At 56.1% G+C, this 27,726-nt stretch overlaps 3 protein-coding genes and 1 non-coding gene across 6 annotated transcripts; 1 reads left to right on the top strand and 3 right to left on the bottom strand.

The window, feature by feature from the left end:
* RANBP1 (RAN binding protein 1) lies at window positions 818–6,980 on the bottom strand. 2 transcript variants are annotated; one of them, NM_001185070.1, is made up of 6 exons: window positions 6,703–6,980; window positions 5,585–5,721; window positions 3,703–3,860; window positions 2,304–2,432; window positions 1,710–1,775; window positions 818–1,228 (listed from the first exon to the last, which is right to left on the bottom strand). In NM_001185070.1, the coding sequence occupies exons 1-6, from the start codon at window positions 6,715–6,717 to the stop codon at window positions 1,113–1,115; spliced, it is 621 nt and encodes a 206-aa protein (NP_001171999.1). In that variant the 5' UTR covers window positions 6,718–6,980; the 3' UTR covers window positions 818–1,112. The 2 variants fall into 2 exon arrangements, with proteins under 2 accessions (NP_001171999.1, XP_005670990.1); XM_005670933.3 differs by lacking the exon at window positions 6,703–6,980 and adding an exon at window positions 6,264–6,695.
* TRMT2A (tRNA methyltransferase 2 homolog A) lies at window positions 7,034–11,349 on the top strand. Of its 2 annotated transcripts, none has more exons than XM_021072787.1 (12): window positions 7,034–7,384; window positions 7,500–8,059; window positions 8,284–8,392; window positions 8,563–8,744; window positions 8,947–9,061; window positions 9,151–9,266; window positions 9,345–9,573; window positions 9,891–10,013; window positions 10,154–10,229; window positions 10,469–10,585; window positions 10,719–10,815; window positions 10,916–11,349. In XM_021072787.1, the coding sequence occupies exons 1-12, from the start codon at window positions 7,358–7,360 to the stop codon at window positions 11,145–11,147; spliced, it is 1,983 nt and encodes a 660-aa protein (XP_020928446.1). In that variant the 5' UTR covers window positions 7,034–7,357; the 3' UTR covers window positions 11,148–11,349. The 2 variants fall into 2 exon arrangements, with proteins under 2 accessions (XP_020928446.1, XP_001927820.3); XM_001927785.5 differs by having other exon boundaries at window positions 7,035–7,384; window positions 9,345–9,456.
* Window positions 11,703–27,726, bottom strand: DGCR8 (DGCR8, microprocessor complex subunit). Its single transcript, NM_001206919.1, is given in 13 exon segments — window positions 11,703–13,337; window positions 13,743–13,856; window positions 14,806–14,933; window positions 15,673–15,779; window positions 15,997–16,097; window positions 20,264–20,346; window positions 21,450–21,548; window positions 22,155–22,256; window positions 22,412–22,609; window positions 23,914–24,196; window positions 24,330–24,472; window positions 26,095–26,254; window positions 26,702–27,726. Coding segments are annotated over 13 exon segments (2,322 nt in total). The 5' UTR covers window positions 27,422–27,726; the 3' UTR covers window positions 11,703–13,253.
* Window positions 27,241–27,320, bottom strand: MIR1306 (microRNA 1306). The gene has a single exon (NR_035395.1). It is a non-coding gene; the product is annotated as a microRNA 1306 (primary transcript).

Below are 27,726 nucleotides of genomic sequence, written 5' to 3'. Positions count from 1 at the left end.
AAGGTGCATAAGCTCCAGCACACCCCCTCTCCAATGCAGGAAGGACCACTGCAGGTCCCAGGAGCAAGGCCTAGGGCCACCAAGAGTTGACAAGGGCCAGTGATGTCTTCAGTTTGCTCTTTTAAAACAAGAGCAGCTTTCTCTGGAGGTGCATCTGCCAGAGGGATCAAGGACAGGCGGTCCAAGCTGGACAGTACACGGAGAATAGACCAGGGTGTGCCACACTGTAAGCCTCTGGAAGGTACCAAGGCCACAACCAGGGGCGTGCTCCCTCCAGGGTCAGGTCCTGCCCTGTGCCTCACAGCCTGAGGGGCCTCCTGGGACACAGGCCACCCCAGAAGTGCCCGTGTGTGTGGAGACTTCTCCCTTGCTTAGAACTGCCTTACAAGATGAGCCCCAATTGGCTCTAACCATCTGTGTTCCTGAAAACGCCCTCCTAAAAGGCACTGCAGGCACCCTCAATTCCAGCCACGCAGAGAGCTAGGCATGAGCAGACAGGTCTTCTCGGAGGGTGGCCATGGGGCTGAGGGCCAACCAAAGGTGGCCCGGCCAAAGACCGGAGACACACATGGCCTCCTGAAGCCACAGCCAAGGGATCTGGTGGGATTCTTTTCCTTCCCCCAAGGCCAAGAAAGAGGCTGCCTGCTCCCAGGCACAGGGCAGAACAGGGCTGTTAAGGCAGCCAGAGGACGGCACCACTCCCCTGGCCATCTGCCCACCTCAGCCCAGTGGCCACGGCAGGGGGAGTGTGACGGCAGAGATGGAGGAACCCACTGTCCCAGGACAGGGCCGGCGCACACACGGTCCTGCCTCCATGCAGGTTTCAAATGTGTTATTTATTCACTATTTTGATGACTATAAATAAGTGTTTCCACTGTGGAAAAGAAAGTTAGCAGAGTACATTCTCATGACTGGGGAAGGGGTTCTCTGAAGTCATCTTCAATAGGGCAATAACTGAGAAAAAAAAACAACCTGAATGTCGGAAGTCAGTTCTTTTATATAAAGTCCCTTGTAAAAACAAAACAGAATAAAAACAAACGGAAGAGGGGCAGGGCAAAATTTAAAAAAAGAAAAGAGGGAAAAGACAGGGAGAAAGGGACGTGGGAGCCGACTCATTGCTCCTCCTCGGCCGGCTGCTTGGCCTCGTCCTGCGGCTCCGTGCCCGCCTTCACCGAGAGTGCTTCTAGCTTCTCGGCCACTTTCTCAGCACTATCGTTTTTGCCAGATCCTGCCAAGGCACAGGGATGCAGTAAGAAGCAGCAGCATTGCTCTGCCCAGCCCCGCTGCAGCTGTGCACGCTCCAGGGACTGGCTGCCCTTCCATGTGCCTCCAGGGTCACAGGTAAACACGTCCTCCCACCTGGACCCCAAGCAAGTAGATTACCACAAGGACCTCTGAGAAGCCCCTACTGCCCTGGGGAACTCCAACAGACACTGTGATTTGGCAGTTAGGCTGAGTGCCGGGAGGCCAGGCCAGAGAGCACATATTTGGGCCCTGACTGGCAGTTCACCCCCAAGAAAGCACACCATGTACCGGGGCAGCTGCCTTGCCCTTGACAGGTCAAAGTGGTCACAGCGCCCCGGGATGTTCCTGTGGCAGACAGAAAAAGCACCCGCCCGGGGCTGCGGCCGGGAGCAGAGCGAGTCTGCAGAGTCCCCCCATAGGCAACCCTACCCTAAAAACTCCCCAGCTCCACTAGCACCCAGCACCTTTCTTTTCTCTCTCTTCAATTTCTTTTCTGCATTCTTCAAACTTCGTTTTGAACTTCTGTGCGTCTGCAAAGATACAAAAGAATGCCCATTAAGATCCCTGAGCAGCGAGTCCCAGGCCACGATGACCTCAGGAGAGCCAGCCACCTCCTTGCCTGACTGCACACCAGTCTGGGCAGAGGTGGGCAGCCTCACTTCACCACGTGCTCTGCTCTCCACCTGGACTGGAAGCAGCCACTGGGCAGGCCACTCCCAAAGCAGAGGCAAGGTCCACTCAGCACCAGATCGTCAGCTCCTGGGGTGCTGAATCCCGGCACCCACCCAACTCCTGCAGGACCGCCTGGGTTGGGTAGGCAACCCAGGCTGGGAGGATGCCCAGCAGGGGGAGAGATCAGCATGGGCAGAGCCCTTGCTGGCACCCAGGCGATGGTGAGAGGACACACCTTCCCTGGGCACAGCCTACAGGCATTTAGCTCCATTCCCTGAGCCCACCAGACAGCAGGGCAGAACCAGACCCCACCGCATGCTTCCCAGCTGCTGTCAAGTCTCCCTGGAAACCAAGGGCACTGGTGGTCAGGCTGGCCTGAGACTTACTCTCGGCGTTAAGGAAGCGAATGGCCAGCAGCTCCTGCTTGGGGCACTCGTCGGCGAAGTCAGCGTGGGTGTTCCAGACCCAGGCACGGTCACTGCCTGCGTTCGGTTTCAGCTCCATCATCGGCGTGACTGGAGGGAGAAGCACCGTGAGGACGGTGTGGCTGCCAAGCCAGCCCACCCTTCCCACCCACTGCAGACAAAACAGGCCTGGCTTGAGGTTCACCAAGCAGGACTTGATTAAGTCCTTTGGGATCTGAGTTTTACAAACCATGACTCTTTGAAAACATCCCGTGTTCACTTAAAGTCTAGGAACAGGGACCCCAGTCCCCACCACAAAGATACCCCAACGAGGGTCTCAAACCCCATCTCAGCCTAACGTTCCGATGCCAGCATGTCTGCTCATGCCTGGCCCCTGCCTGAGCAGCCCCCACCCAGGGCAGGCATGGACCACATGGCCTAGCAGGCCCTGCCGTTGCCGCCCCCGCCCCCTAAGGCTTTGTCCACGCTTGGCTATGCCCACAGAGACCTGGTCCACAGAAGGTGGAGCACAGCAGAAAGACAGAAGCTAGGAGGTAGGCTAACCACCCAGGAGGGCACATGATCAAATCAGGGCAACGACTCTCAGCCTCACATGGTCCAGGAACACCACAAGGAACAAGACCATCAAAAGTGGATAGCAAAAGCCTTGTGACATGCCTGTACCTCATAGAAGACAGAGCTATAGCCAGGAACAAACTTGGCTCCCATCTCCTTGGGTCCCTCTCAGACCCAAGGGGGAAAAGATCTCTAGGAAACCTCCAAGACACGGGACATGCCCAGCCCGATACTACTGAGCCCACCTGTTCACAGGACACCCAGAGGCACCTTTCTTGTCACCACCTGCCCAGGAGGGCTGTGCTGTGCCCCAGGTTCCGGACCCCCTCTGCAGCTCACAGAAACAACCCAGTGACATAGGGCTCTGGGAAAAGCAGTGGCAGTGAAAACCCCTGGGGAAGCACTTCACATCCAGCTGGAAGTTGCAGGCTGGTCCAGGGCAGAAAGGCTGGGCGGGGCCGCTGGGGCAGCTCCTGAGGAAGCCACTCAGGCTGGGACGCAGTGACTGGCATACAAAGGCTGTTGTGCTTCCCACCAGGACCTTCCCTCTGGCTCCTGGGCGTCCACACAAGAGGCCCTGCCCCACCGGACACACGCCCTCAATGCAGACACAGCCCAGGATACGCATCCCCTGAACACTCAGCAGCCCAGCAATCCGAGGCCAACGCAGTGGGGAGCCTGCCATTACCGCTTCGCCGGCCGGGCCTCAGGTGACTCTCCCGGGATCCCCACTCTGGGCCCAGGACTGACGCCCACTAGTCTACATTCACCGGGAGGTCTGTGGAGCGCTGGCCCAGGCACCTACTGTAGTGATTGGCGCAGATCTTGAGTGTCTTGTCCCTTCGCATGAGGAGGCGGATGGTCCCCTTCTCCTTGTGCTTCAGAAGCTTGACGTCCCCAGTGCCTCGCTCCTTCCACTCTGGGAGGTCGTTCTCTGAAGCAAACCGGAAGAGCTTTGCCCGCCTTCAAGGGGATCCGTGGAGCAAAAGGTTAGCCAAGCACAGGAGGGGACAGAGGAGGCCCTGCCAAATGGCCCTCCTTTCCTTGCACTCCAAGAACCACAAGTCAAGACGTCACCAGAGAATCAAGACAACTTAACAAAACTGTGGGTTTTCTTTTTTTTTTTGTCTTTTTGCCATTTCTAGGGCCGCTCCCTCGGCACACGGAAGTTCCCAGGCTAGGGGTCCAATTGGAGCCGCAGCCGCCGGCCTACACCACAGCCACAGCAACGTGGGATCTGAGCTGCGTCTGCGACCTAAACCACAGCTCACTGCAATGCCGGATCCTCAACCCACTGAGCAATGCCAGGGATCGAACCCGCAACCCCGTGGTTCCCAGTCGGATTCATCAACCGCTGAGCCATGACGGGAACCCCCTAGACTGTGGGTTTTTACTTCAAAATAAAAATGGGAAAAAAGACCTGCCCTCTCAGAGAGTGCAGCAGCACTCCCAGAAGAGGCTGCCACTGCGGTGCATGGGCACCCTGGCGTCCCTGGGGCATAGAGCAGCAGGAGACGTCCCCATAGGATCCCAGCTCTGCTGGCCCCTTCCCTGCAAAAACTGCTCTCTTCCCAAACTCAACTGTCAAGAGAGGCGGCAGCGCTTCCAGGCAGAACAGAGACCCAGAGAACCTGTGCCTCCAGCCCTGAGACCTAAGGGGTGTGTGGCTCTCCTCCTCAGGCCCTTGGGAGGGGTAGGGAGGGGCTGCTTTCTCCAGCCTCCCTGCCTTAGAGAGTGGTAGCAGTGTTGGCCCCGCTGCTTCCCTCCTCCAACTCACAACAAAACAGTCAAACCACAATCTGGCATCCTGGACGGAGTCCGAAGGGGTGGGAAGAATCTGTTCCACCCTGCCCCCAATTTCCGCTAACTTGGGGCTACACCAGTGTCTCCTTTAATCCGTGTCAGTGCTGCTGTCAGTACTGTGACTATCACAGACATCTGGACACAGAGATTCTGCAAACAGTGCTTCAAAGTGGCATGGCAGCTACAGCTACTTGTAGTTGCCACCAAGAAACTTTTCTTTTTTTTTCTGTCTTCTTAGGGCCGCACCCGCGGCATATGGAGGTTCCCAGGCTAGGGATCAAATCAGTGCTGTAGCTGCCGGCCTACAACACTGCCACAGCAACACTAGATCCAAGCCACATCTGCGACCTGTACCACAGCTCATGGCAACGCCGGATCCTTAACCCACTGAGCAAGGCCAGGGATCAAACCTGCATCTTCATGGATGCTAGTTGGGTTAACTACTGAGCCACGACTGGAACTCCGAGTAACTCTAACACTACCCACTTCCACTTGTAGTTCCAAGTTTTGCCTAGTGTGCCAAAGACACTGAATCAGAAAATCATGTGCTTCAGAGTGTCCTTGTGTTGAAAAAAAAAAGAGAGAGCGTAACACTAAAGAGCCAATACTCAAGCGGGGGCAAGGGCTTCAGAAGTCTTAGAGGCACGGGTAGCAAGCACAGGGGTCTGGGAGATGTCCCTTGTGGACAGAGCTATGGTAACAGGACACCAGGGAGCCATGGAATAGGTAAATGCTAACAGCCACCTTGATTTCCACATGGGATTAGCCATCACAAAACCCTTGGTATGGCTAAAGGTCAAGCCAAGCTCTGGAAATTTATAAAACCACTAGGTGCCATCTTAAACTAAAGATACCTCCTTCTGAAAAAACATCAGTTCACTTACATTTTAAAAAGCTCCTCCTCATCTTCTTCCAGCGTTTTAATTTCTTGCTCAGGAAGAGAAACTATCGGCTCAAACTGGGGGTCATGGTTAGACTCGTCAGCATTCTCGGTGGAGGTGTCGTGGTCCTCATGGGTGTCCTGTAGAGGAGGGAGTCGTGACCCTGCTGGCCGTGCTAGAGCTCACCAGTGGCCACGGTGGGCAACCCCACTAGTCAACAGCCTCACACCAAAACAAAGGCTTAAAAAGCCTTTCATCCCAAAGCTTTCTGCAGGGACTTGCAGCAAGACTCTGGACTCTGTCACCCTCCCTCAGATGCAACAACCAAAACTGCACAGACTAACTGGGCTTCAGGAATTCCAAGGGTCCTGGAACGCCTCACTGTCAAATGCAGATCAAGGACACAGTGATGAGGAGAAGAGAGCCTCAGTATACTCTTAAAACCAAAATCATCCATCTGAATTTTTACTGAAAAATCTGCCCTCTTACTTCAAAGAAAAAAAAAAGTTGTGATAAGATTGCTAGCGTTTACACAGAATTCACAGTTCTGCCAGCAATTTAATCTCGGTTGGGAAACCAGATTTAAAAACTAAAAAGATTCACACAAAAGAGTTATAGAATTCGGCTCCAGTGCAGAGAACTAACTACGGCACACAAAGGATGGTGTTTTAGGTTGTCTCACGGAACACGTGGCTTGATGATCCATAGACCCGGAGGCTAAGACTCCCAGAGACTTCGCTCCCGGGCTCGGCCCAAAAACGCAGGCCTTTGCCGGCCCCTTAGCCGGACCGCACCGGGCTGCACTGCGTTGTCTCCGCCGCCACAGGCCGCCCGCCGGACCGCGCGCGGGCACGGAGTCCGGTAGCGGTTCGAGGGCCACCACCGGATGAATGGAGCGCTGCGCGGGCCGCGGGAGGGGGCCGTCTCGGTGCGGGGCCCGCGGCAAGTAGCGGCCCGGAAACGAGGAGCGAGCGCGAGGCCGGGCCGCCCCAAGGTCACGAGGCCCCGCACCCGAGCCCGCAAGCCGGTGGGGGTTGGCGGCGGCGCGGGCCGCCCACGTGGCCGCCGGTAGCGGCCCCAGTCCGCCCGGCCCCCGCCCCGGCCTGTCCGGCCCGGCCCACCTTGGCGGCCGCCATGGGCGCGGCGGCGGCGGCGGCAATTCGGCGGGCTCGGTCGTCGCGGGCTCCGCGGCCTCTCGGCGGCTGGTCGCAGCTTCTTCCTCCGCGTCTGGCGCCGGCGCCTCCCGCCCGCCCGCTCTTCCCTCCGCCCCGCGACCTGAACCCCCGACCCCTGACCCCGGCGGCGGGAAACGCGCCGCGATTCAAAACCAGCACAGCTTTATTGGCTCAGGCGGCAGACACTCTCATTGTCCAGCCCGCCCCGCGCTTCCCGCCAAAAGGCCCGCGGCGCATGCCCGGCCAGCCCGGCAGGCGGGGGAACGCGCACTCCCGGCGGCCCTCGCGCGCACTTCCGCCCCGCGGCCGCGCGCCCCTGGAGCTCGCAGGCGCGGCTGGGGGTTTCAGCGGCGCGAGGCGATGATGTCGCCGGAAGCCGAGACGATTAAGACACGCTGTCTGGGATACGCGCGCCGGCAGCGGACGGGAAAGTGACCGGCAAGGAGAGTGGGGGGCCCGGGCCATGCCTGAGACCTGGACCTGAGCACCGAGGGAGTCCTGCCTCCGCCCGGGCTGGAGCGAGGCCTGCCTCTCGGAGTCGCACCCGCTCACCGCGCGCCCCCTGTTTGCAAGGCCCTGGACGAGGCCGCGGACAGAGTGGATGATGGGTGACGAGCCCGACAGCGAAGTACGGGGAAGGGAAATTCCGCTGGAGTTAGGGACGGGTGGTGAGATGGGTGGCTGAGACAGAGGGCCGGGCGTTCGGGCGCTTGCCAACCCGCCTGTCTGCTGTCTCCACGCAGGGTCAGGCGCGCGTGGGGGACCCCGGTCAGGACAGCCCCAGCGCGCCGGGCAGCCCCGCGGCCCCGGGCCCCCAGCAGGAGAAGGATCTGGACGCTGGGGCCGCGGGGCCGGACGTTCAGCCGGGGCCCTATAGCTACATCCGGGCCGGCCTGTTCACCTCGGAGATCTTTAAGTTGGAGTTGCAGAACGTACCGCGCCATGCCAGCTTCAGCGACGTCCGGCGCTTCCTGGGCCGCTTTGGGCTGCAACCCCACAAGACCAAACTCTTCGGGCAGCCTCCTTGCGCCTTCGTGACATTTCGTAGCGCCGCCGAGCGCGACAAGGCCCTGTGCGTGCTGCACGGCGCCCTCTGGAAGGGCCGCCCGCTCAGCGTGCGCCTAGCGAGGCCGAAGGCTGATCCCATGGCCAGGAAGAGGCAGAGAGAGGACGAGGGTGAGCCGCCAGCCTCCCAGGCCACCTGTATCGCTGATGTAGTGACCCCTCTTTGGACCGTGCCCTATGCAGAGCAGCTTGAGCGCAAGCGACTGGAATGTGAGCAGGTGCTGCAGAAGCTAGCCAAGTGAGTGTTGGGTCAAAGCATCCCCTGGCACAGCTCCCATAAGCGGCCTCCTGAGCTTGCCCCATGCGTACAGATGTCATTCTGGGGCGCTGGCCAGTAGGACCCTTGTGTTACCACTTGGGTCAATGAGGTCCCAAGTGGGGGCCCAGGCGCCTGGCCATTTGGAGGGTAGCTGAGGATGGGCAGTTGGCTGAGTCCAACTTCCACCTCACCTTACCTTGCAGAGAAATTGGGAACACCAACCGTGCTCTGCTGCCCTGGCTACTGTCACAGAGGCAAAAGCATAACAAGGCTTGCTGCATGCTAGAAGGGGTCAAGCCGTCACCCCAGCAGGTTAGGTCCTCTGCTCTTACAGAAGTTTTTCCTGCCTGTTCCTTCCACTCTTCTTTCTGTTTCGCTCTTGCTTTTCACGTATATTAAGTGCTCGGTAGTTGTCGGTCTCTGGTCCTGGGTGGGCAGTTTGAGGGTAGCCCTGTCTCTGTCTTCCTCTGGCCTCTTTGCAGACTGAGTATCGTAACAAGTGTGAGTTTCTGGTCGGCGTAGGGGTCGATGGGGAAGACAACACGGTAGGCTGCAGGCTTGGCAAGTACAAGGGCGGTACGTGTGCTGTAGCAGCCCCCTTCGACACTGTGCACATACCTACGGCCACCAAGCAGGTGGTGAAGGCCTTCCAGGAGTTTATCCGGTAGGGATGAGTGGCTGGTGGCTCTGGGACAGCCTGAGGCATTCTGGGAGAAGAAAACTCAGGTTCTGCCTTGGGCGTGGGCGGGGGAGCATCCTACCACTCTGGTCTGGTGGGTGTGGCTGGAGGAGAAAGCAGGGAGGCTGCTTGCTTGGTCCTGGTCGGCAGATGTGTTAGGGACTCAGGCTGTTTGTGGCACTCACAGGTCCACTCCATACTCTGCGTATGACCCGGAAACATACTCGGGTCATTGGAAGCAGCTGACCGTGCGTACCAGTCGCCGCGGCCAAGCCATGGCCATTGCCTACTTCCACCCCCAGGTCTCTGGAGAGCGGGCTGTTCGGGGACGGGTGTCTGGGCCGGAGTGGACTTCGACATCCTTACAGGCCTTTTCTCCCACTTGCTTCAGAAGCTGAGCCCTGAGGAATTAGCAGGGCTGAAGGCCTCTCTGGCACAGCACTTCACAACGGGTCCAGGCAAGGCCAGCGGGGTGACCTGCCTCTACTTTGTGGAAGAGGGCCAGCGGTGAGTAGTAGCCCAGATAGGGCGGGTAGGTTCCTACCAGGGCTGGTGACACTGAGAGATCTGCCCTACTGTCCACAGAAAGACCCCCAGCCAGGAGGGCCTGCCTCTGGAACACGTGGCTGGGGACCAGTGCATCTACGAGGACCTGCTGGGGTTGACCTTCCGGATCTCCCCTCATGCCTTCTTCCAGGTAGCAGAGCCACTGGGGACCAGGACAGCCGTGAGGGGTTGGCCTGTGGAGGTTTGGGAGAGGACATTCACGTTGGGGGCCACCAGAACCACGGAGAAGGAAGGAGATTTGGAAGAGGTTATATGTCACTAGATAATCCTGGTGATAACCCTGTGGGAGGGTAGGGGCTGGAATGGCCCTGGGGTTCTGGAGGCATCTATGGTGCCTGCTGCTGCAGTAGTCCCACAGTCCCAGCTATTGGGAAGGAGAGGTGTTGGTGGGAGGTTGGTGGACACAGGGGCCCTGGTGCTCAGGCCTTTAGAGGTGGGGAGGAGGTGAAGGACTGGGCCAGGGGCTTGTCTAAGAGGATGAACACCCAGGGTACAGGTGATGAGTCAGGAGGGGAAGCTGACCTGGGCGGCAGGGCTGCTTTGACATTCTGGCTCTTGCCACAGGTGAACACACCTGCGGCTGAGGTGCTCTACACAGTCATCCAGGATTGGGCCCAGCTGGACACAGGGAGCACAGTGCTGGACGTGTGCTGTGGAACTGGCACCATTGGCCTGGCCCTGGCCCGAGTGAGCCTCCTGCCCAGCCGAGAACACACTCCCCCAACCCCACCCTATGTTATCACTTGCTCAGTGACCCCCTAGCCTGTCCCAGATCCTCTTTACTGTCCCCTAGAAGGTCATCAGTTTGTGCCCTGTGCTTGTTCTAGAAGGTGAAGAGAGTAGTGGGGGTCGAGCTGAGCCAGGAGGCTGTGGATGATGCCCGAGTGAACGCCCTGGACAATGGTGAGAGCCAGCGAGCTACATGGTGGGTGGGGGGCCATGGGGCTGCAGATACCCTGTGCATCCGTGACACAGCACCTGGGCCCCACCCGTGACTCCTGGGCCCACAGTGGCAGGGCAGAAAGGCTGCCCCTCTGGGGAGGGTTTTCCTGAGGTACCCTCCAGGAGCTCCTGGATGTGGGGAAGCTGGGTGGGGCTTGGGTGTTCTGGGCCCCCTGGCAGGGCTGCTGTGTCACCTCCAGAGTTGAGCAACGTGGAATTCCACTGTGGAAGAGCTGAGGACCTGGTGCCCCCCTTGGTGAGCAGACTGGCCTCCCAGCAGCTAGTCGCCATCCTGGACCCACCACGTGCTGGCCTGCGTGAGTGGTCTCCACCTGGGGCAATGTGGGCAGGCAGAGGGTGGCACACTAGGCTGTGTGGCCTCTGGCCCCCACCCCCTCCTCCAGGGGGAGCCCTTGGGGACTGTGCCTTGAGGGGTCTGTGCCTCCCCAGATTCCAAGGTGATCCTGGCTGTCCGCAGAGCTGAGAACCTCAGACGGCTCCTGTACGTCTCCTGCAGCCCCCGGGCAGCCATGGGCAATTTTGTGGAGTGAGTATGGAGTTTGGGTGGGCAGGGGACAGCACCCAGCCTCACCTGCATGGGAGCCCCTGTGGATCCATGCAGCTGACTGCGGTACTCCCTCCCTCAGCCTCTGTAGGGCCCCATCTAACCGGGTAAAGGGCATGCCCTTCCGGCCAGTCAAGGCTGTGGCCGTGGACCTGTTCCCACAGACCCCGCACTGTGAGATGCTCATCCTGTTTGAGAGGGTGGAGCACATCGATGGCTCAGGGGCTGTGGAGCTCCAGGACCCTCCATCCCCACCCCCACCAGAGCCCCTAGGTGACATCCTGCAGGAAACTGGGGCTTCCCCACCTTCCTAGGCCCCTGGGGCAGTGGAAACCAGACCCCATCATGGGCCAAAAACAGGGCTCTCCAGTCTTCACACTGCTCTAGGACACTCAGATAGCAGCTGCAGAGAGCATGAGACCTGTGCTCCCCCTTCACCTGCCCCACCCCCACCCCCGCCATCTATTTTGGACTAGTTGGGCCCCAAGGGCTGGAATAAACGTGCTGAACTACGTATGTTTGTGGCTCCCTCTGCCCTCACTGCAGGTGCACAGGGCCAGGAGGGCACCTGGGCACTAGCCCAGTCAGAGCAACCCTCCCAGGGAATCCCAGCAGAGCTGTTCTACAGGATGTCCAGCTTTGTGCTGAGCCCCAAGGAGAGTTGGGTGTGGGTCTTGGACCCACTGATCTTCCCCACATAGGCAGCATAGCAGGCTCAGGGCTCAGCCCTGTCCTCAAAGCGTGGGCAGGAGGGTGGGGGTTAGGATGCTGCCCTAGCCCCTGGGAGACTCTGGGAGAGCTGGCCAGTCCAGGGCTCATGCTTGCCCGTGCCCCCCCCACCATTGGAAGAAAGACAGACCAGCTATTTTCCTTTTAGACAGTTTTATGTGTTCAGACAGTCCAGGCTCATCTTTAGAGCTATGGCCCAGCCACCCCCTGGGAGGTTGCAAAGGGTGTTGGCCACATGGAGGTGACCTCAGCACAGGCCCTCCCTGCCTTCTGCCCCAACAGCATGGCTGTGTTCACAGGACACTTGCACCCACACAGGGGACAGGAAGGAAGGACTTGGTGGGGGGCCAAGGTGAGGCTTACTCGCCTCCAGTGTGCACAAAGCTTTGGTTCACAATGGCGCATCTGGCTGTTTTAAGGGCAGTTACAGTCAAATGATTATTCACAACTGCAGATGGGGCAAGACACAAGCAAGTGTGTAATTACAGCAACTTGATTTGTGAGTTTTATAAAGATCACCGGAGCCACTCTGGTCACAGGGCAAGTGAGGGAAGAAAAACATCTTCCTGAAAACAGCCACCAACACCATCCATGAGGGAAGTGCCAAGAGGGCACACTGCACCCTCCAAAGGCTCTGAGGGCCAGGAGTCCCAGTGTGTCCCAGGACTGGAGTGGGAACAGCCTACCCCACACCTGTCCACAGGGGTCACCTGGTTGGTTACCAGGACTGGCTGCACAGGGCAGCTGCTCTTAAAATCCAGTGCCACCCCCACATACACCAGCTCTGGAGAGGCACTCCAGCATGTGACAGAATGCACTGCACTGAAAGTCCTTGTTTCCTTTTTAAATAAGTTTGTGAGCTAAAATGCATTAATTTTCATATCTGCTACATGATTCCAAATCTATTTTCTACTCTCACTGTAAAAGTTTCTCCAAACTCTAAAATATCATAAAAGCTTTAAAAATCAATGGGCAGACAGACAGACTTAACTGCAAAATTTTAGTAAAAAGTTAACAGAGGCCAGCAAAGGTGAGGGGCCTCAGTGTCTGAGAAGGCATGTTGGGAGGGGGGGGGCATTAAGACTTACTCAGAAAGGACCACATCCCAAGCCAGGCAGGGATAGGCACCTTCACCCACTGGCAATGCATTTCAAGGTAAAGAATAGTCACCTTGATGGTTTTCCTGCAACCTCTGAAAATTAGTTCTGCTACCGTGTTTATTTTAAACCAAAAGGGTCTGAAATAGTCCAACTTTTTCAGAGGAAAAAAGGAATCACAGGAGGTGGAGAAGGGGATGGGGTGCTAGTGTGCGCCTTCTAACCAGGTTCCTCTGGTGCCTATGGGAGCCCCGGGCATGGGGCCTTCCCATTTCATGCCACCACTTCTTGTCAGTGCGTGTTATGTACTAAAATTCATGAAAACCTTCATAAAACCGGTCTGTAGCAAGTCCGCACAAGCAGAGGTCCACAGCGACCTCCGCACGTTCAGCTTCCACCTGTGCGGTAGGTGAGTTGATGCTTCAGCTCGTCCACCCAGACCTGTGGGTGGCCCCCGGGGAAAAGCGGCATAGCCCTGGCTGTCTCCGGCCTCAGAAACACTGCGGTGGGGAGGCCCTTAGACTGAAGGCTCAAGGCCACAGAGTGAGCAGGCGAGGTCTCCCCAGCAGGCGGCCCCTGAGCCTGGCCACCACCTCACACATCCACAGTGCACAGGGGCTCACCACCAGGCTGCGCAGAGGCCACGATGGACATCTTGGGCTTCTTCCGCGTCTCTTCCTAGAAGAAAAGCCAAGGTCAGGGATGCAGGTGTTGTGGGAACACACAGCCCAACTTTGGGCAAGAAGCTCTGGAAGGGGGCAGGGGGCAGGGAGAGCCCATCAGCCAGGCACCAGGCGGCCTGTGTAGTAGTAGGAGGGCCTAAAGAGTGGGCTGATGGGGGAGGGACTGGGCAGGAGGGTCTCTGTGGATGTCATCACAGAGCTCGGTGTGCTGGTGCTTCCCTGGGAATCAGGATGCACACCCAGAAGTGGAGGGTCACAGAGGTCACAACCACCAGGGACTCAAAGCTTCCTGAACCCCAGTGAGGGACCCACGGGAAACCCAGGCCAACACACAAGAGGCTGGGAAGCCAGGGGTGCCAGCTCTAGCCCAGAACCGGGTGACACAGCTCCACAGCCTCACCCTCTCCTCTGCCAGCCTGCGCATCTCCTCCTGCAGCTTGCTCAGGATGTGCAGGTTGGGCTTGTTCTTCCGGGCAAACTGCTGCAGCTCAATCACACTCTTGTCCGAAGTCTCCTGGAGAGCAGAGCCTTGCTCGAGGGATTGCCTGGGCCCCACGGGCACACAAGCTCCCTCCTGACCACACTGCCCTCTCTTCTGCCTCCTCCTCACATGGGGTGGCCACTCCAACACCCTCAGCCTCCAACACGGCCATTGGGTGGGCACTCACTGCCCAGAGCCCTGAGACTGGGTTGACTGAGCACGACCTTGGCTTACAGGGACAGCACATCATGGGAAAGGACTCGCCCTGGCACTGGGGCCCTCGGAGCCTGTGGGCCCCCAATGTGGAGCACTCTGCAGGCCCTGCAGGGCCCCTCCCGTGAGGAACCACCTCTGAGGACACCTGTTGGCCCTGGGATGCCATATTCCACCACTCTCAAAGGACCATGCCATCCAGCTCAAGGGGCTTCCTCTCGCTCTTCAGAGCCCAGCAGGGCAGAGGTTACCTGAGCACAGAGCAGGAGCATCCCCTGCACTGCTCAGCACATCCAAGCACCTTGGGCCCAGTGTCCCCTCCCTCACCAGCCCTGTCCTGCCCAGAGCCAGGAGTTCTTTAGGGACGGCCCCACCGGCCCCACCAGCCCCACCTGCCACTCAGTGGGTGCCCAGGCCCTTATCAAAGAACACAAACCTCACTTCCCTGCCTGTGCTTTGCTCCACCCCAAACACACAAAAACCTAAAGGTGTTGGCTAAAACCTCAATCTTTACCAAACAGCAGAAACAAAGCAGATGACATACGAGGTAAATAGTGGCCAAGGAGAGCTGAGTGTCTGCTCACACTCCCTCTAGCCCCAGGGAGGACAGGACACACCTCCTACCAGGCAGTCCCCCAACTCTGCCTGCCCCCAGGCCCCTCCACAGGCAGGCATCATCAGGGACAGCACAATGCCCCCACAAAGCCCAAGAGGCAGCCACAGACAAGAGCACAGCTGCCTGACTCTGTGATGGCAGGGCCCCAGCTACCTGTTTGACCATCTTGCTGCTTTCACGGCCGTACATGCGCAGCAAAGACCCCCAGTTCTTGACATGCGGGTGCAGAAGCTGAAGAATCTTCTGAGAGGCTAACTGCTTCCCAACTCGCTTATTCTTACCTGTGAGGAAACGCAGGAAGGGAGTCACAAACACCAAGACATCCAAGGGAACACCTCGTCCCAACATCTCTGCCCTGAGATCGGAACACAACCAAGGCCATGGTTCACAAAGCCTCCCACCCCCTACACCCACATCTGCAGACATACAGAGGGGGCATCCTGCAGGGCAGGGGTGGGGGCAGGGAGTGTCCAGAAGGTGTCCTGGGCTGTGGAGGTTTCTAGATGGTGGGAGGCAGGTCCACGGTGGGTCTGAAAAGCGAGTGAGGACCAGGGACGACCACTGACCAGGTGGGCTGAGCCGAGGTTAGGCCCCCATCCAGATGGGGCCTCTGGCTCAGATGAGGGTCTGTCCCATGCCCTGCCCAGCCCACCTGCCAGGACAGGTCTCGGTGGAGGGCCTGGCAGCCACTGAAACAAAAAACACACCCAGGCCTTGCCCAAGGCCTCCTGACGCATCACCTCCCAACCAACACCCTGTGTTTGCAGCAGTTAAAATTTCTTCTAAATAACCCAAGTCAGGTGGTAAGCACAGCTGGTGCCCACCACGAGCACAAGGTCCTGCTGCTGTCCCCTCACAGGGACAGAGGACTGGTCAGGGGAGCATGCAGCCCAGCCAAGATGACCAGCCCTGTGCCTCAGGTGGCATTTCAGATGTCAATGTGGGGGGTAGGGGGGCAGGGCAATGGCCCCAGGGGTCACTGAAAGTGCTGTGTGTGCCTGGGGGCGGGGAGGTCCTTACACCAACCGCGCACAGTGTGCTTGCCACACGCCATGACATATTCACTCTTCTGGTTTTTACCAGGAACCACTTCAAACTTGATAGAGGTATCCCCCATCCCATGGTTTCTGTGGGAGGAAACGCAGCAGGCACATCAGCTGAGGGGGAGGAAAGGCCCTCCAAGGGCCCCCAGAGACAGCACATCCCGCTCCCCAGACACTGCTCTGCTAAAGTGGAGGGGCCTCTCCGAGCACATGCCAGCAGAGCAGAGGGAGAGCCTGTACCAGTGAGGGCACAAGGCAACCAGGAGAGGCTCATGCCCGACCGCTAGAAGCAGCCTCCTACCTTTTAAGGCACTCATGGAGGATCTGGTAGGGAGACAGCAGTCCGGCCTTGCTGGTCAGTTCATAGACCCGTGAGTCCTCGATGCTGATGTGGTTAAAATACTACAAAACAAAGCTGCAGTGGCAGTGCCCGCCGTGTCTGCAGCCCCTCAAAGCTGCCTCCCATCTCCTTGGCACCTGGCCAAGCATGCCACCCCTCACCACCAGGTGCCCTCAACTTGGACAGGCCAGGGGCCCAGGTCACTGCCTGAGAGCCTAGGGAACTTCTGTTTCTTTTTTTAGGGCTGCACCTGCGGCTAGAGGTCAAATCAGAGCTGCCGGCCTATGCCACAGCCACAGCAACCAGATCCAAGCCACGTCTGTGACCTGCCCCATAGCTCACAGCAGCGCCAGATCCTTAACCCACTAATTAAGGCAGGGATCAAATCTGAATCCTCATGGACTCTAGTCAGGTTCTTAACCCAGAGTCATGATGGTAATTCCTGAGAAGCCTGTTCTGAGTCAGAGTCTGATCAGATAATTGGTCAGAAACCGAAAGATAACAACCTTTGGAGAAAAGCTTGAAAACCATGGTGAGTTTATAGAGGATCTGGCAAAACAGAAAGGTTACCAGGGGTTCTTGATAGGAGATACCCAATTGGTTCAGGGAGGAAAAGCAAGTTCTTAGTGACAGAGGCATCGCCAGCCCAGAGGTAGCCCCTGGCACCCACTTGAAAGTGAGGCCCATGCCCTGGCAGGGGATGTGCTCATCTTCCAGGGTAGCAGGAACAACAAACTACACACAGTATAGCTGAAACCAAGACACATGTTCACCCGGTTCTGGAAGCCAGAGTCCAAAGTCAAGTCTCTGCTGGCTGCTCCTGTGAGGCCTCTTAAGGAGGCACCTTCCTGGACTGTCCAGCTTCTGGGGCCCCAGGCGCCCCCTGTGCTCTTGTGGGGAGGGGGCTTTCTCCCTCACCCAAGTCAGGACGAGGCGCTGGTCCCTGAGCACGCGCCCCCAAACACCTCCACAGACTCACCACCATGAGGCCCCGCTGAGCCCCGGTCAGCGTTTCTGTGGAGGCTTCACTGTGTGGGCCCGAGCACAGCCCTGGCCTGGGCTCTATGGGAACCAGCCCCACCCTCAGGGTTTCCAGGTCACTTCATGAACATAAAGCAGGTGCAGCTGAGGGGGCATTCATAGGATGTTCCCTTCACCGTTATCAACAGAAGCTACTTCAGGAACTGGGGACAAAGACCAAACACGTACTTCTTGTACATCACAGTATCACAAACACACACACACACCTAACAACAGCCCCAAAATGCACCAAGCCAAACCTGACAGAGGTGAAGGGTACAATAAACAACTGAGCAGTAATGGGGGGTCTGCTTCAATGATAGCAGACCCACAAGGAAGGAGAGCAGCAAAAACAGCACACTAGCTGGACCACCCAGACATCTGTCCACTCCACTGGCAACACAATACACATCCTCTCAGGCAGTCACAACACAAGCCTTAACAAACTTCAAAGGATTGACTGAAACCACACAAACTGTGTTTTCAAACCACAACGAATTAAGTTAGAAATCAATAACCGAAGGAAACTTGGGAAATTCACAAATACATGAAAAGAAAATACTTCTAAAATAACCAACAGTTCAAAGAAGAAATCACGAGAGAAATTAGGAAAATACCTGAAAATAGATGAAAACATAGACACAACATATACTAAAGCAAAATCATGGGCTGCAATGCAGTACACAGAAAAAAATTTATAGTTGTAACCTTCACCTATAAAAAGATCTCAGGGGAGTTCCCGTCGTGGCGCAGTGGTTAACGAATCCGACTAGGAACCATGAGGTTGCGGGTTCGGTCCCTGCCCTTGCTCAGTGGGTTAACGATCCAGCGTTGCCGTGAGCTGTGGTGTAGGTTGCAGATGTAGCTCGGATCCCGCGTTGCTGTGGCTCTGGCGTAGGCCGATGGCTACAGCTCCGATTCAACCCCTAGCCTGGGAACCTCCATATGCCGTGGGAGCAGCCCAAGAAATAGCAACAACAACAACAAACGACAAAAGACCAAAAAAAAAAAAAAAAAAAATCTCAGGGGGTTCCCATCACGGCTCAGTGGTTAACAAATCTGACTAGCATCCATGAGGATGCGGGTTCAATCCCTGGCCTTGTTCAGTGAGTTGGGGATCTGGCGTTGCTGAGAGCTGTGGTGTAGGTCACAGATGAGGCTTGGATCTGCCTGGCGTTGCTGTGGTGTAGGCCGACAGTTGTAGCTCTGACTTGACCCCTAGCCTGGGAACCTCCATATGCCGCGGGTGCAGCCATAAAAAGACAAAAGACCTAAAAAAAAGATTTCAGAATTCCTGCTGTGGTGCAGTGGGTTAATGTTCTGGCTTGTCTCTGTGGAGGCACCACTTCAATCCCTGGCCTGGTGCAGTGGGCTAAAGACCTGGCGTTGCCACAGCTGCAGCACAGGTCAGAGCTGTGGCTTGGACTTGATCCCTGGCCTGGGAACTTCCATATGCCATGGATGCCAATGAAAAAGAAAAAAATAAATTAAAAAATAAAAATGTCTCAAATCAACACCCTAACCTTAAGGAACTACAAAATACAGAAGTACAAAAACTAAACCCAAGACTGGCAGAATAAGTGAAATAATAAACGCTACAGCAGAAATAGAGAATAAAAAAATAGTAGGGGAAAAAAAGAAGTCCCTGGTGGCCTAGCAGTTAAGGATCCAGCATTGTCACTGCTATGGTCAGAGTTCTGTCCCTGGCCCAGGAACTTCCACCTGCTGCAAGCAAGGCCAAAAAACCCAAACCAAAAAAATCAACTGGAAGGTAGATCTTTGTTTTGGTTTTGGTTTTTTGGCTGCACCCACAGCATGTGTAAGTTCCCAGTGCAGAGATCAAATGGAGCCAGACCTGCGAACTGTGTCACTGGTGCAGCAATGCCAGATCCTTAACCCACCGGGCTACAGAGGAACTTCCAGTGGATCTCTGAAAAGATTAACAACATTGACAAACCTTTAGTCAGACCAACCAAGAAAAAAGACTCAAACTGCTAAAATCAGTAAGGCAAGAAACATCATGACCTTACCAAAACAGGAAGGATCACAAGGGAACACCATGACTGTGTATTTACCAATAAATTTGTCAAACTAGATCAAGTGGAAGAATTCCCAGAAAGACACAAAGTCCCAAAAAGGGCTCAAGAAGGAACAGAACATCTGAAGATGTACATCAAGTAAGACTGAATTAATAAATAAATAACTTCAAACAAAGAAAAGTCTAGGCCCAGATGGTTTCACTGGTGAAATTCTATCAAGTGCTCAAAAATTAATATCAATCCTTGACAATCTATGCCACACGTGGAAAGAAGAAGCAATACTTCACACTCACTCTGAGGCCAGTATTACCCTGAAACCAACACCAACACAACATAAAGAAAGAAAATACAGACCAGCATCCCTTAGAAATAGAGCTGCAAAATCCCTAACAAAACACTAGGGAGCCAAGTCCGGCAACGCATAAAAATGATTATACATGGTGACCAAGTGGGAATTATCCCAAGAATGGAAGGTTTAACATTCAAAAATCAATGTAATACACCTCCACGTCAGTACAGTAAAAGCCAAAATCCACGTGACCCTCTCAAGAGAAGCAGGAAAACAAGCTCCACAGAACCCCTCAACGAACCAGGAGTGGAAAGAAACTTCCTCGAGGGGAAGCAAACTTCCTCAATCTGATAAAACCCACAGCGAAGATAGAGACCAGTCACAAAGGACCATGTATCGGGTGAGCCACAGAGCAGGTTCGGAAGGAGACTAGACTAGATTAGTGGTGGCAGGGGAGAGGCCGATAACAGGGACAGTTGTGCTTTCTCCAGGATGCAGACGTTCCCGAATTGGAGTGTCATGATGGTTGGTACAACTCTGAATATTTACCGAATTGTGTGGTTTAAAAGAGCAAAGTTTATGGTACATAAATTACATTATCTATAAAACTGTTAAGGAAAAGAACGGATTCTTCAGAGTGAGAAGCTCTTGCTACAAAAAACCTTGCTATGAAAAACTATTATTTCCCTGAAAAAGTTTAGTTTTAAATGGTTCTTAATATAGGGAATAATCTACCTAGCCTTTTGTAGACTCTGCCTCCAAGGCTCCCTCACACCTTGGCCTTACTCCCCAAACACGCACCAGCACACAGCAGCATGAAACAGAGCACCTAGAACCTGGGCCACTCAGCCTGACCAGAAGGTCAGGGTCCTACACTCACCTCCAGCTCCTCACTGTCTTTGGGCTTCTCCTCAGAGGTCTGTTTAACAAAGTCAGGGATGAGGATTTCCAGCGTAGCCCGGGCTGTGGAGAGAGAACCCTGAGAGCGAAGGCCCAGCAGCAGGGAGCTCAGGACACATAAGGACAGGGCCCTGAGGACAAGCAGGCCAAGGGAACAGGCAGGAACAGCGGCCAGGTAGGGGACAATGGGGAAGCGTCTGCAGGACAGATGGCAGGGAGGGACAGAATCTGAGTGTAGGTGCCCAGTGGACAGGGGTGTGTGTGGCATTTGGCCCTGCAGGGGTGTTGGTGTCAGTAGAGCACTGGAGCCTCCACACTGGGCCCCTCTGCTGGTTCCCGCTCTAGGACCCCGGGAACGCCCAGCTTGCTGGAGGCTGGGGCAGAGAGCATGCGAGCCCAGTGCAGCCACACACAGGACAGTCGGTAACAGACTCCAATCGATCTCAGCACTGCCACCAAAGCAAGGCCCAGGGACCTGAGCACCGAAGCACAAAGGCCCCACCCACTGAGACTCAGGGAGACCGAAAAAAAGCCAACACGCTCTGCAAACAACACCATGGGAGAGGCCCACCAGGACCTGGGGTGCATCCAACACCTGCCTGTGATGTGCTCCACTCCCCGGGAGAGGCCAAATAAGCCTGATACTGGGGCTAGATGGTTCTGGAAAAGAACGCCAATGCCCAGGAGTGCCAGGAATAAAGCAAGAGGCGGCACATGGTCAGAGGTTCACGGGCCTTAACCAGAAAACACCAGCATCCCCAAGTGCCTGCTGGGTCCCCTTCAGCAAGCGGCAACCCCAAATTTGGAGTTTGAAGGATTCAGGGAACAAAACCAAGAATGCCAACAGCATGCTGCCCCCCAAGCACACCCACATTCTGCTCAGCTTAAATACAAACGGGCCCTGGGCTTGGCTGGCGGTGAGCACACCTCAATATCTGTGAGCCATAGGGGACCGGGCGGGAGGCTCCGGCCCAGCTGTCAAGTGGAGAAGAGCCTTCTACTTTCATTTCTCATGTTTTACTTTTTCTGTTTGAATTTTCTCCAGTGAGAACATAATATTAAAAAGTCAAAGTATGAACAAATACAGAAAACAGATGTGCCCCAGCCACACCCCTCCCTGGCCCACGGCAGGGCGACCCAGTCTGTTGCCCAGGCAGGCACATTACCAGCTTTATTCTTTGCAAGTTTTTTGCTGCTTGCAGTTCCAGATCCATAGGTCACACCATCAATGGTCACCGAGGCACCAAAAGGTTCACTTGGGTTCTCTAAGAATTAAAGTTAGCATCTTGAAACACACCTGCCCAGACATTAAGAGCATTGGTACATATACAACCTGCTCAGGCCAATGTATGAGGTGGGGGTCTGGGGGTCCCAGAGCACAGAGACAGAGCCAAGGAACAGAGCAGGCAGAGAACAAAGCCAGGAAATCAAGGGATACAAGGATCATGGACAGCAAACTGGACAGGAGAAGGGGGCAAGAGGCAGTGCTGCCAGGGACAGAGACGGAGAAAGGACGGAGGGCCAGACAGGAAAATGACTGAGGCCGAGGTTCTACTTTTCACAAAGGAGTGCTGAGGATGGTCGAAGAGGACAGCTGGTGGCCAGTACAGACCTATGGGCCCTTCATCCACCTGCCCCTCACTCGACCCCTGGAGGCAAAGTGGGGAGGCCTGCCTCAGGTCCAGGCAGCGCAGGATGGGGGTGTGGGAAGCAGAATGGTCACGCTGACAGGGCACAGTCTGACACTCTTGGCCCATCTGACCCTCCCCGCCAATCCCCACACCCGTTTCTATCCCAGCAGAGAGGCTGAAGGGGGCTCCCACTCCACTGGCCCTGACACCTCTGGGGCTGAGCTGGAAGGTCTAACTCACCACATTCGAAGAAGTTGTACACGGGACGGACCTTGAGGACGCGCTGCATGTATTCGTGCAGGATGCAGACCTCGGACTTCCCGTTGGGGTTGATGACAAACTCTGTGAAGAGAGGGGCTGTCTCAGCAAAAGCAGGGGACCCTGGGGACCCGCAGTGTCCATGCTGAGCCCTCACGGCAGCACGGGCTCTGCCCACACAGCCCCACAAAGCACACATCCCGAATGTCAGGCGGACATGATCTCTGAGCCCGGTGCACCTTTCTTCGTGGGCGCGTCCTGCACAGACAAGGTGATAAGCTTCTGATTGGCCGGCAGGATGGGCCTCTCCGACTCTGCCTGCTTTCGCTTCATTTCTCTGTTGAACTGGCGACGCTCAGCCCATGTCCGGAACTTCTTCACGGTGACTTGCTCGAAGTCAAAGCGCTTCTCCAGGTAGTTCCGAAATTCCTCGAGGTCTATACGAGATCCAGAGTGACCCGAATCACTGACTCCCAACCTAAGCGTCTTGTCCTCTGCTCAGTAAGCAAAACAGGTCCCGGCCACACAACACTTCCTCCCCTCTCCTCTCCAAGGGCAAGGGAAGCAAAGGCCCAGGTCCCTTCACTCTGCCAGCTCCCCTTTGGACAACTTTCTGTCCTTTTTTTAAGTTTACTTAGAGTAAGAACAAGAATACAAAAACAAAGAAAAAGGAACCTTAAGAAGAACAAAGACATAAGTCTTTGGACCTTTCTCCCTGTACAGAAACCAGCAGCTGAGGCACTAAGCCAGCCCCACAGCCACCTCCCACCTTCAAAGTGCTGGGTGGCTGGGGGCCCTGGCACTGATCGGCCCTACCCTGTCTGCTGTGCCTCTTCCTCCCCACCCTCTTCAGGAGGTCCCTGCCTCCCCGCAGGACCATGGGGTTCCCATGTGGCATGCTCATGCCCACACTTGCCTGCACCCAGCTCAAGCCCAAGTCCAAGGTTCCACCTGAGCTACTCTTAAGTACTGATCAAAACCACCTATTTCTTTACACGGGGTGCATAAGAGTGGGTCTGGAAACAAATGCAGTTAGGTCAGAGGTGGGAGGCAGGTATTTTCAGAAGAGCAGGAGCATACTCAGGTGTTAGGTGAGTGTGTGCGTGTGATGACACCAAGCAGGGGGAAACCACTAAGTTAGAGTCTTGAGAGAGGGATCCCTTCCAACTGTGCCCCCAAGAAAAGCCTGTATACAGACAGAGGAGCCAGTGGGATGGTGGGCTGCCTGAGACTGCACCAGCCTCTCCTGAGAGGGTTCTGTCACGCTCTCAGCAGCAGTGCCCCCCGCCCCAGCTCCTCACGCTCAAGAGACCTCAGCACACAGACAACTGGGGATCCCAAAAACACTAAGCCCTCTGAAAGATTTAGCAGGTCAGCTAAAACAGGCTGCCACTGAGGAAGACACACAGGAGGGAAGGAAGGAGGAAGGGGGACATCACATACCCAAGGGCGGCTGTGGGTTTGAGAGGAAGGCCTCGCCCACACTGTGTGGCTGGAGAGGCTTACTCCACAGGCGCCCGGTACATCAGGATGCCACATAAGCACATCCACAGAAAAGCAAGACTTGATGGAAGATGGAAAACATGTCCAGAGAGAAAGGCCATCTGCGTGGCAGTACCATGCAGGGAGGCAGCGTGGGGCTCGGGAGACGGCTTTTCAGAACTGTGGGAGGGTGGGAGGGGATGGGCCCGCATGGCCCCTTCCTCGGGCATGAAGGACCAAGTTCACTCTGGAGACTCACCAACCGATTCATCTTTGCACACCTCCACCTTGGCCTTCACCTGCCCCAGGGCCCCAGGTGCGGCCTCGGCCCCCAGTGTGTCTTTCTCGTCTGGGGGCCCTGAATCGGCCCCCAAGGAGTCGGGCTCTTCCATGGGGAGCTCCAGCTCCGCAGATCGGCCCGGGGGCTTGGCAGGGGATACCTCCCCACCAGGGGCGAGTTCCCGGTTCTGCTCCCTTTCCTCACTGTCCTTCATCTTCTTATAATGCAGGCAGGGGATGCTGCTCAGAGGGGGGTCGTGTTTCTGCAGATGTGAAACCACAACATGGGTTACAGGATGGCCACCCCAGCTCTGCACGTCCTCCTTTAACCTGCCCATCTGCCTGCAACGCAACCTGTTCAGACACGCACACTCCTGCTGCAATGACAAGACTAACCCGTATGCTTCCCGTGCCCAAAAAGTAGGGCCTGGACCAGGTGACTACTCGAGACTCTCTGTGTAGGTACACGGGGACTCCAGAGTTATGGAACGTCATGATCCACCCATCGGGCAGCGGTTCTGTCGGCGGGCGGCCGCGGCCTGCGTGAAGACAGGAACACCCTACTATCACTTGAAAACACTTAAAACTGTGTAAAAATCATCAGGAAGTTTTCAAAGTTACAACCCATGGCAGGTAACAACTGTAAGCTCAACCAAACATTAAAAAGACGCTCGAAGAAGCAGAAGCAGGGGAGTGCTGCGCCTGCCACTCAGCACCTCCCACCTGCACAACTGTGCACACCGTAACGGCACCTGTCACCTGGTGTGACCCACAGACCCCAAGACCTTTGACGCAGCAGGATGCTGTACAGAACAGTGCTGGCAAAACACAGAGCCTGGAACAGTGTCCTGGGAGACACAGGGCCTCACCTCAGCCCTGCCTCCACAGCTGGCAAGCACCACTGACACTTGGCTGAGGCCAAGGTACCTCAGGGGCTGGGCGGGCTTGGCTAGTAAGTCCCTCCTGTGGACCCCGGCTTTCCACGAGCAAGTGACAAGCCTTCGTCGAGACTGTACTGCACTCTCAGCAGCACACAGAGCACAGCCTCAAACCGCCCCACTTCCACACCTGTGTGTGGCGCCACTCCCACGCATCTGTGTTCTATAGTTATAAAGGAGGCCTGAGGCTTGCTGCCACCAACAGACCTGACTGCGGGGGAAAGCACATGGCAAAGATTAAAATAAAAATTTCCTTACAAACACTGAGAACAATTTACAGACTTGAAAACAAAGGTGAAAAACCAAGTGAAATTTAGCAACGTAAATATACAAAAAACACCACCAGTGACCCTCACAGAAAAGGGAGTGCCCCCTCAGTGCCAGGCTGGACACCCACATGTAGCCAACACTGGACGGCCCTGGGAGAGAACAAGAGGTTGGACACACACAGACCCCATCAGGCAGCACCACCCCACCCCAAGACTGGGCCAGGAGCCACCTTAAACTAGCTCTGGGCTAAGTCAGGTGGAGGACATGCTAACCGAGCAGAGCACAACATGGGACCATAGTGTGCTCACGACAGCTTGCAGTCAGAGCCAGCAAGGCCGCCTAGACAGCTCGCAGGCAGCTCACAGTCTGTGGCCTCAAGGCCCAGCCTACAGTTCTTGGGAAAGAGGCAGTCAAGGAGGAGGAGGCTGCAGAGGGAAAGATACAGCAGTGCCAAGGGTGGGCAGGTAGGCACCCTGTTAACCCATTCAGAACAGCCACGGCTCTACCTGCCCAGGGAGACCACTGACACCACCTTCCAGAGGCTCTGAGGCCCAGGTTCCTGTTCCAACCAGAGTCCCCTCGGGCAGACGCATGGCCCCCAGCCACACCTCCATGTCTTCCACCTCTGCCCCTGCCAGTGCCTGAGCCATGCTGCACACCAGGACATGCTCAGACTAGACTGTACCAATGCCTGCCCGGTTCCAGGCACTTCCCCAACAGTCAGCACAGAACCCAGAACCCAAACCAGCCACCATGCTGGCACCCACCTCTGGCCTCTGCCCAACCTCCTTGAAAGGCCCTGCCCCCAACCGCCATGCTACACTGCTCCAGCCCCACCTGCAGCTGGGTCTGGGCGTCTCCTCTCCACCTCCCCACACAGACAGGACCCTCCCGCCCTCAGAGGGCAGCCCCAAGCCACCCGGTAACGCTCAGTGCTCACTGGCCCAACGTACTTTTGAGCACGGTTTTAATCTTGGTCATCATCGGCTGCACACTTGTCTCCCCGTCGGACGGGTGGTCGCTGTCTCCTCCGTACTTCTCCTCCATCCTCCTCTTCTTGGGGGCACAGAGGCCCTCTTCCAGCAGAGCATCAACATCATTGTCAAAGTCGTCCTGCAAAACATGCTGTTCAGACCCCTTGGCCCCAGCACCCAGCTCCTGCCCGACGGCAAGCGTCACAGCATCAGTGACAATGAGAAAGGAGGCGCTCTCAAGGGGTCTAGGTGGGCCTTTATGGCACGTGATCATCTGAAAAACAAATGGGATGAAACCAACAGCTGAACCACAGGCTCGGGCAGGTGCTCGTGCCACCAGGGGGCGTGGCCAGCAGCTCCTTCCAGCTCAGCGGCGACAAAGGGCAGGAGGCAGACCTGTCGGCCAAGCTTTTCATTAGCAAAGTCTGAAAACCTGGACTCCTGGCAGCTTTCTCTGTTCACATTAATGGCTCCACCTCACGTCAGTGTTTCTCCCTGCAACACCGGCTTTCAAAAGGTGCCACAATTCCAACACCTCTCTTTGGGGTTCGCTAAGAGTGCTCCAAAGGAGGGGCCGCCAACATACCTCATAGGAGAAATTCAAGGCCTCTTCATCCACTCTGTCTCTCTGCACGATCGCTTTAGCCGTGAACCCGCCTGTTCCTTCTTCATCTAGCTCCAAATTGTCAGTAAAATCTTCTAACTCATCCAGCACTGCATACTCCACTCTCTTTTCCTGATCCAGCTCATTCTCCTCATCCTTCTTATCAGCACTCTCACTCCCTATGCCTACCCCGTTACCAATGCTCCCGCCAAAAGGACAAGCATGCACGTCTCCACTGACAGGGCTAAGGGCCAGGGTGCATTCTGCCCGCGCGTCGCGCTCCGCTCCCGTGAACAGCACCTTCCTGTCCTTACTCCTGCAGCTCTCGGTAAAGCTCACGCTAATCTTTACATCCTTAAGCAACTTAAGGTCAGGGGAGAACTTCCGGACCGCAGGTGCGTGCCGGGCAGTGCGTGGGCTGTGGCCACTACAGTTCGGGTCTACGAGGAGGCGGGCCTTAGAGAAGGATCCTTTGGAGAGAAGAGAAGCTCCGTAGAAGTCGAGCGGGTCCTCGGCAGGGGGTTCGGCCTGTCCATCACCACCAGAGCCAACGTCCATTACCTCTGCATCACTGGACGTTTGCAGGGGAGGTGGTGGAGACTGTCCATGGGGCAGCGCTGGGAGGGGGCAAGCTGGGTTCTCCATGACCGCTCCTCCTGCGGGCTCACGCGGGAGAGGACAGGGGCTCTCACACGTCTCCATAGTAAAAGTGCTTAAGACTAGTTTAAAAGACCAGAGTTTTAAAAAAAAAACAAAAACAAAAAAAACAAAAAAAAAAAAAACCTTACATAAATCTACACAGCTAACATGCACAAGTCCGTCGAGACCCAGGTGCCGTCCTGCCCGCGCTGCGGCTTAGTCAAGCTGGCCACATTGCTCTTTTCATTAATGTAGACAGCTTTTAGAACCACTGCCTCAATTATTGGAAATCACAATGCACTCAGCTTAAATGACTGACGACTAAGCGAGTCTGTCTTCATGCCGGAGGGGCACCTGTCTTCCTCCAC

This window comes from Sus scrofa, chromosome 14 (genome assembly GCF_000003025.6).
Source record: "Sus scrofa isolate TJ Tabasco breed Duroc chromosome 14, Sscrofa11.1, whole genome shotgun sequence".
In the NCBI taxonomy this organism is placed as follows: domain Eukaryota; kingdom Metazoa; phylum Chordata; class Mammalia; order Artiodactyla; family Suidae; genus Sus; species Sus scrofa.
Note: the sequence above shows the minus strand (reverse complement) of the source record. Positions and strands in the feature narration are given on the sequence as shown.

Excerpts from the sequence above, each read along its gene's own strand:
- RANBP1 (XM_005670933.3), bottom strand. The coding sequence starts at position 6,287 with ATGGATCATCAAGCCACGTGTTCC. Across the intron at positions 5,722-6,263 it reads ATCATCAAGCCACGTGTTCC|GACACCCATGAGGACCACGA; the intron begins GTGAGACAACCT and ends CCTCCTCTACAG. Across the intron at positions 1,776-2,303 it reads TCGCTTCCTTAACGCCGAGA|ACGCACAGAAGTTCAAAACG; the intron begins GTAAGTCTCAGG and ends GTATCTTTGCAG.
- TRMT2A (XM_021072787.1), top strand. The coding sequence starts at position 7,358 with ATGATGGGTGACGAGCCCGACAGCGAA. Across the intron at positions 9,062-9,150 it reads TTGCCTACTTCCACCCCCAG|AAGCTGAGCCCTGAGGAATT; the intron begins GTCTCTGGAGAG and ends CACTTGCTTCAG. Across the intron at positions 10,230-10,468 it reads AGTGAACGCCCTGGACAATG|AGTTGAGCAACGTGGAATTC; the intron begins GTGAGAGCCAGC and ends TGTCACCTCCAG.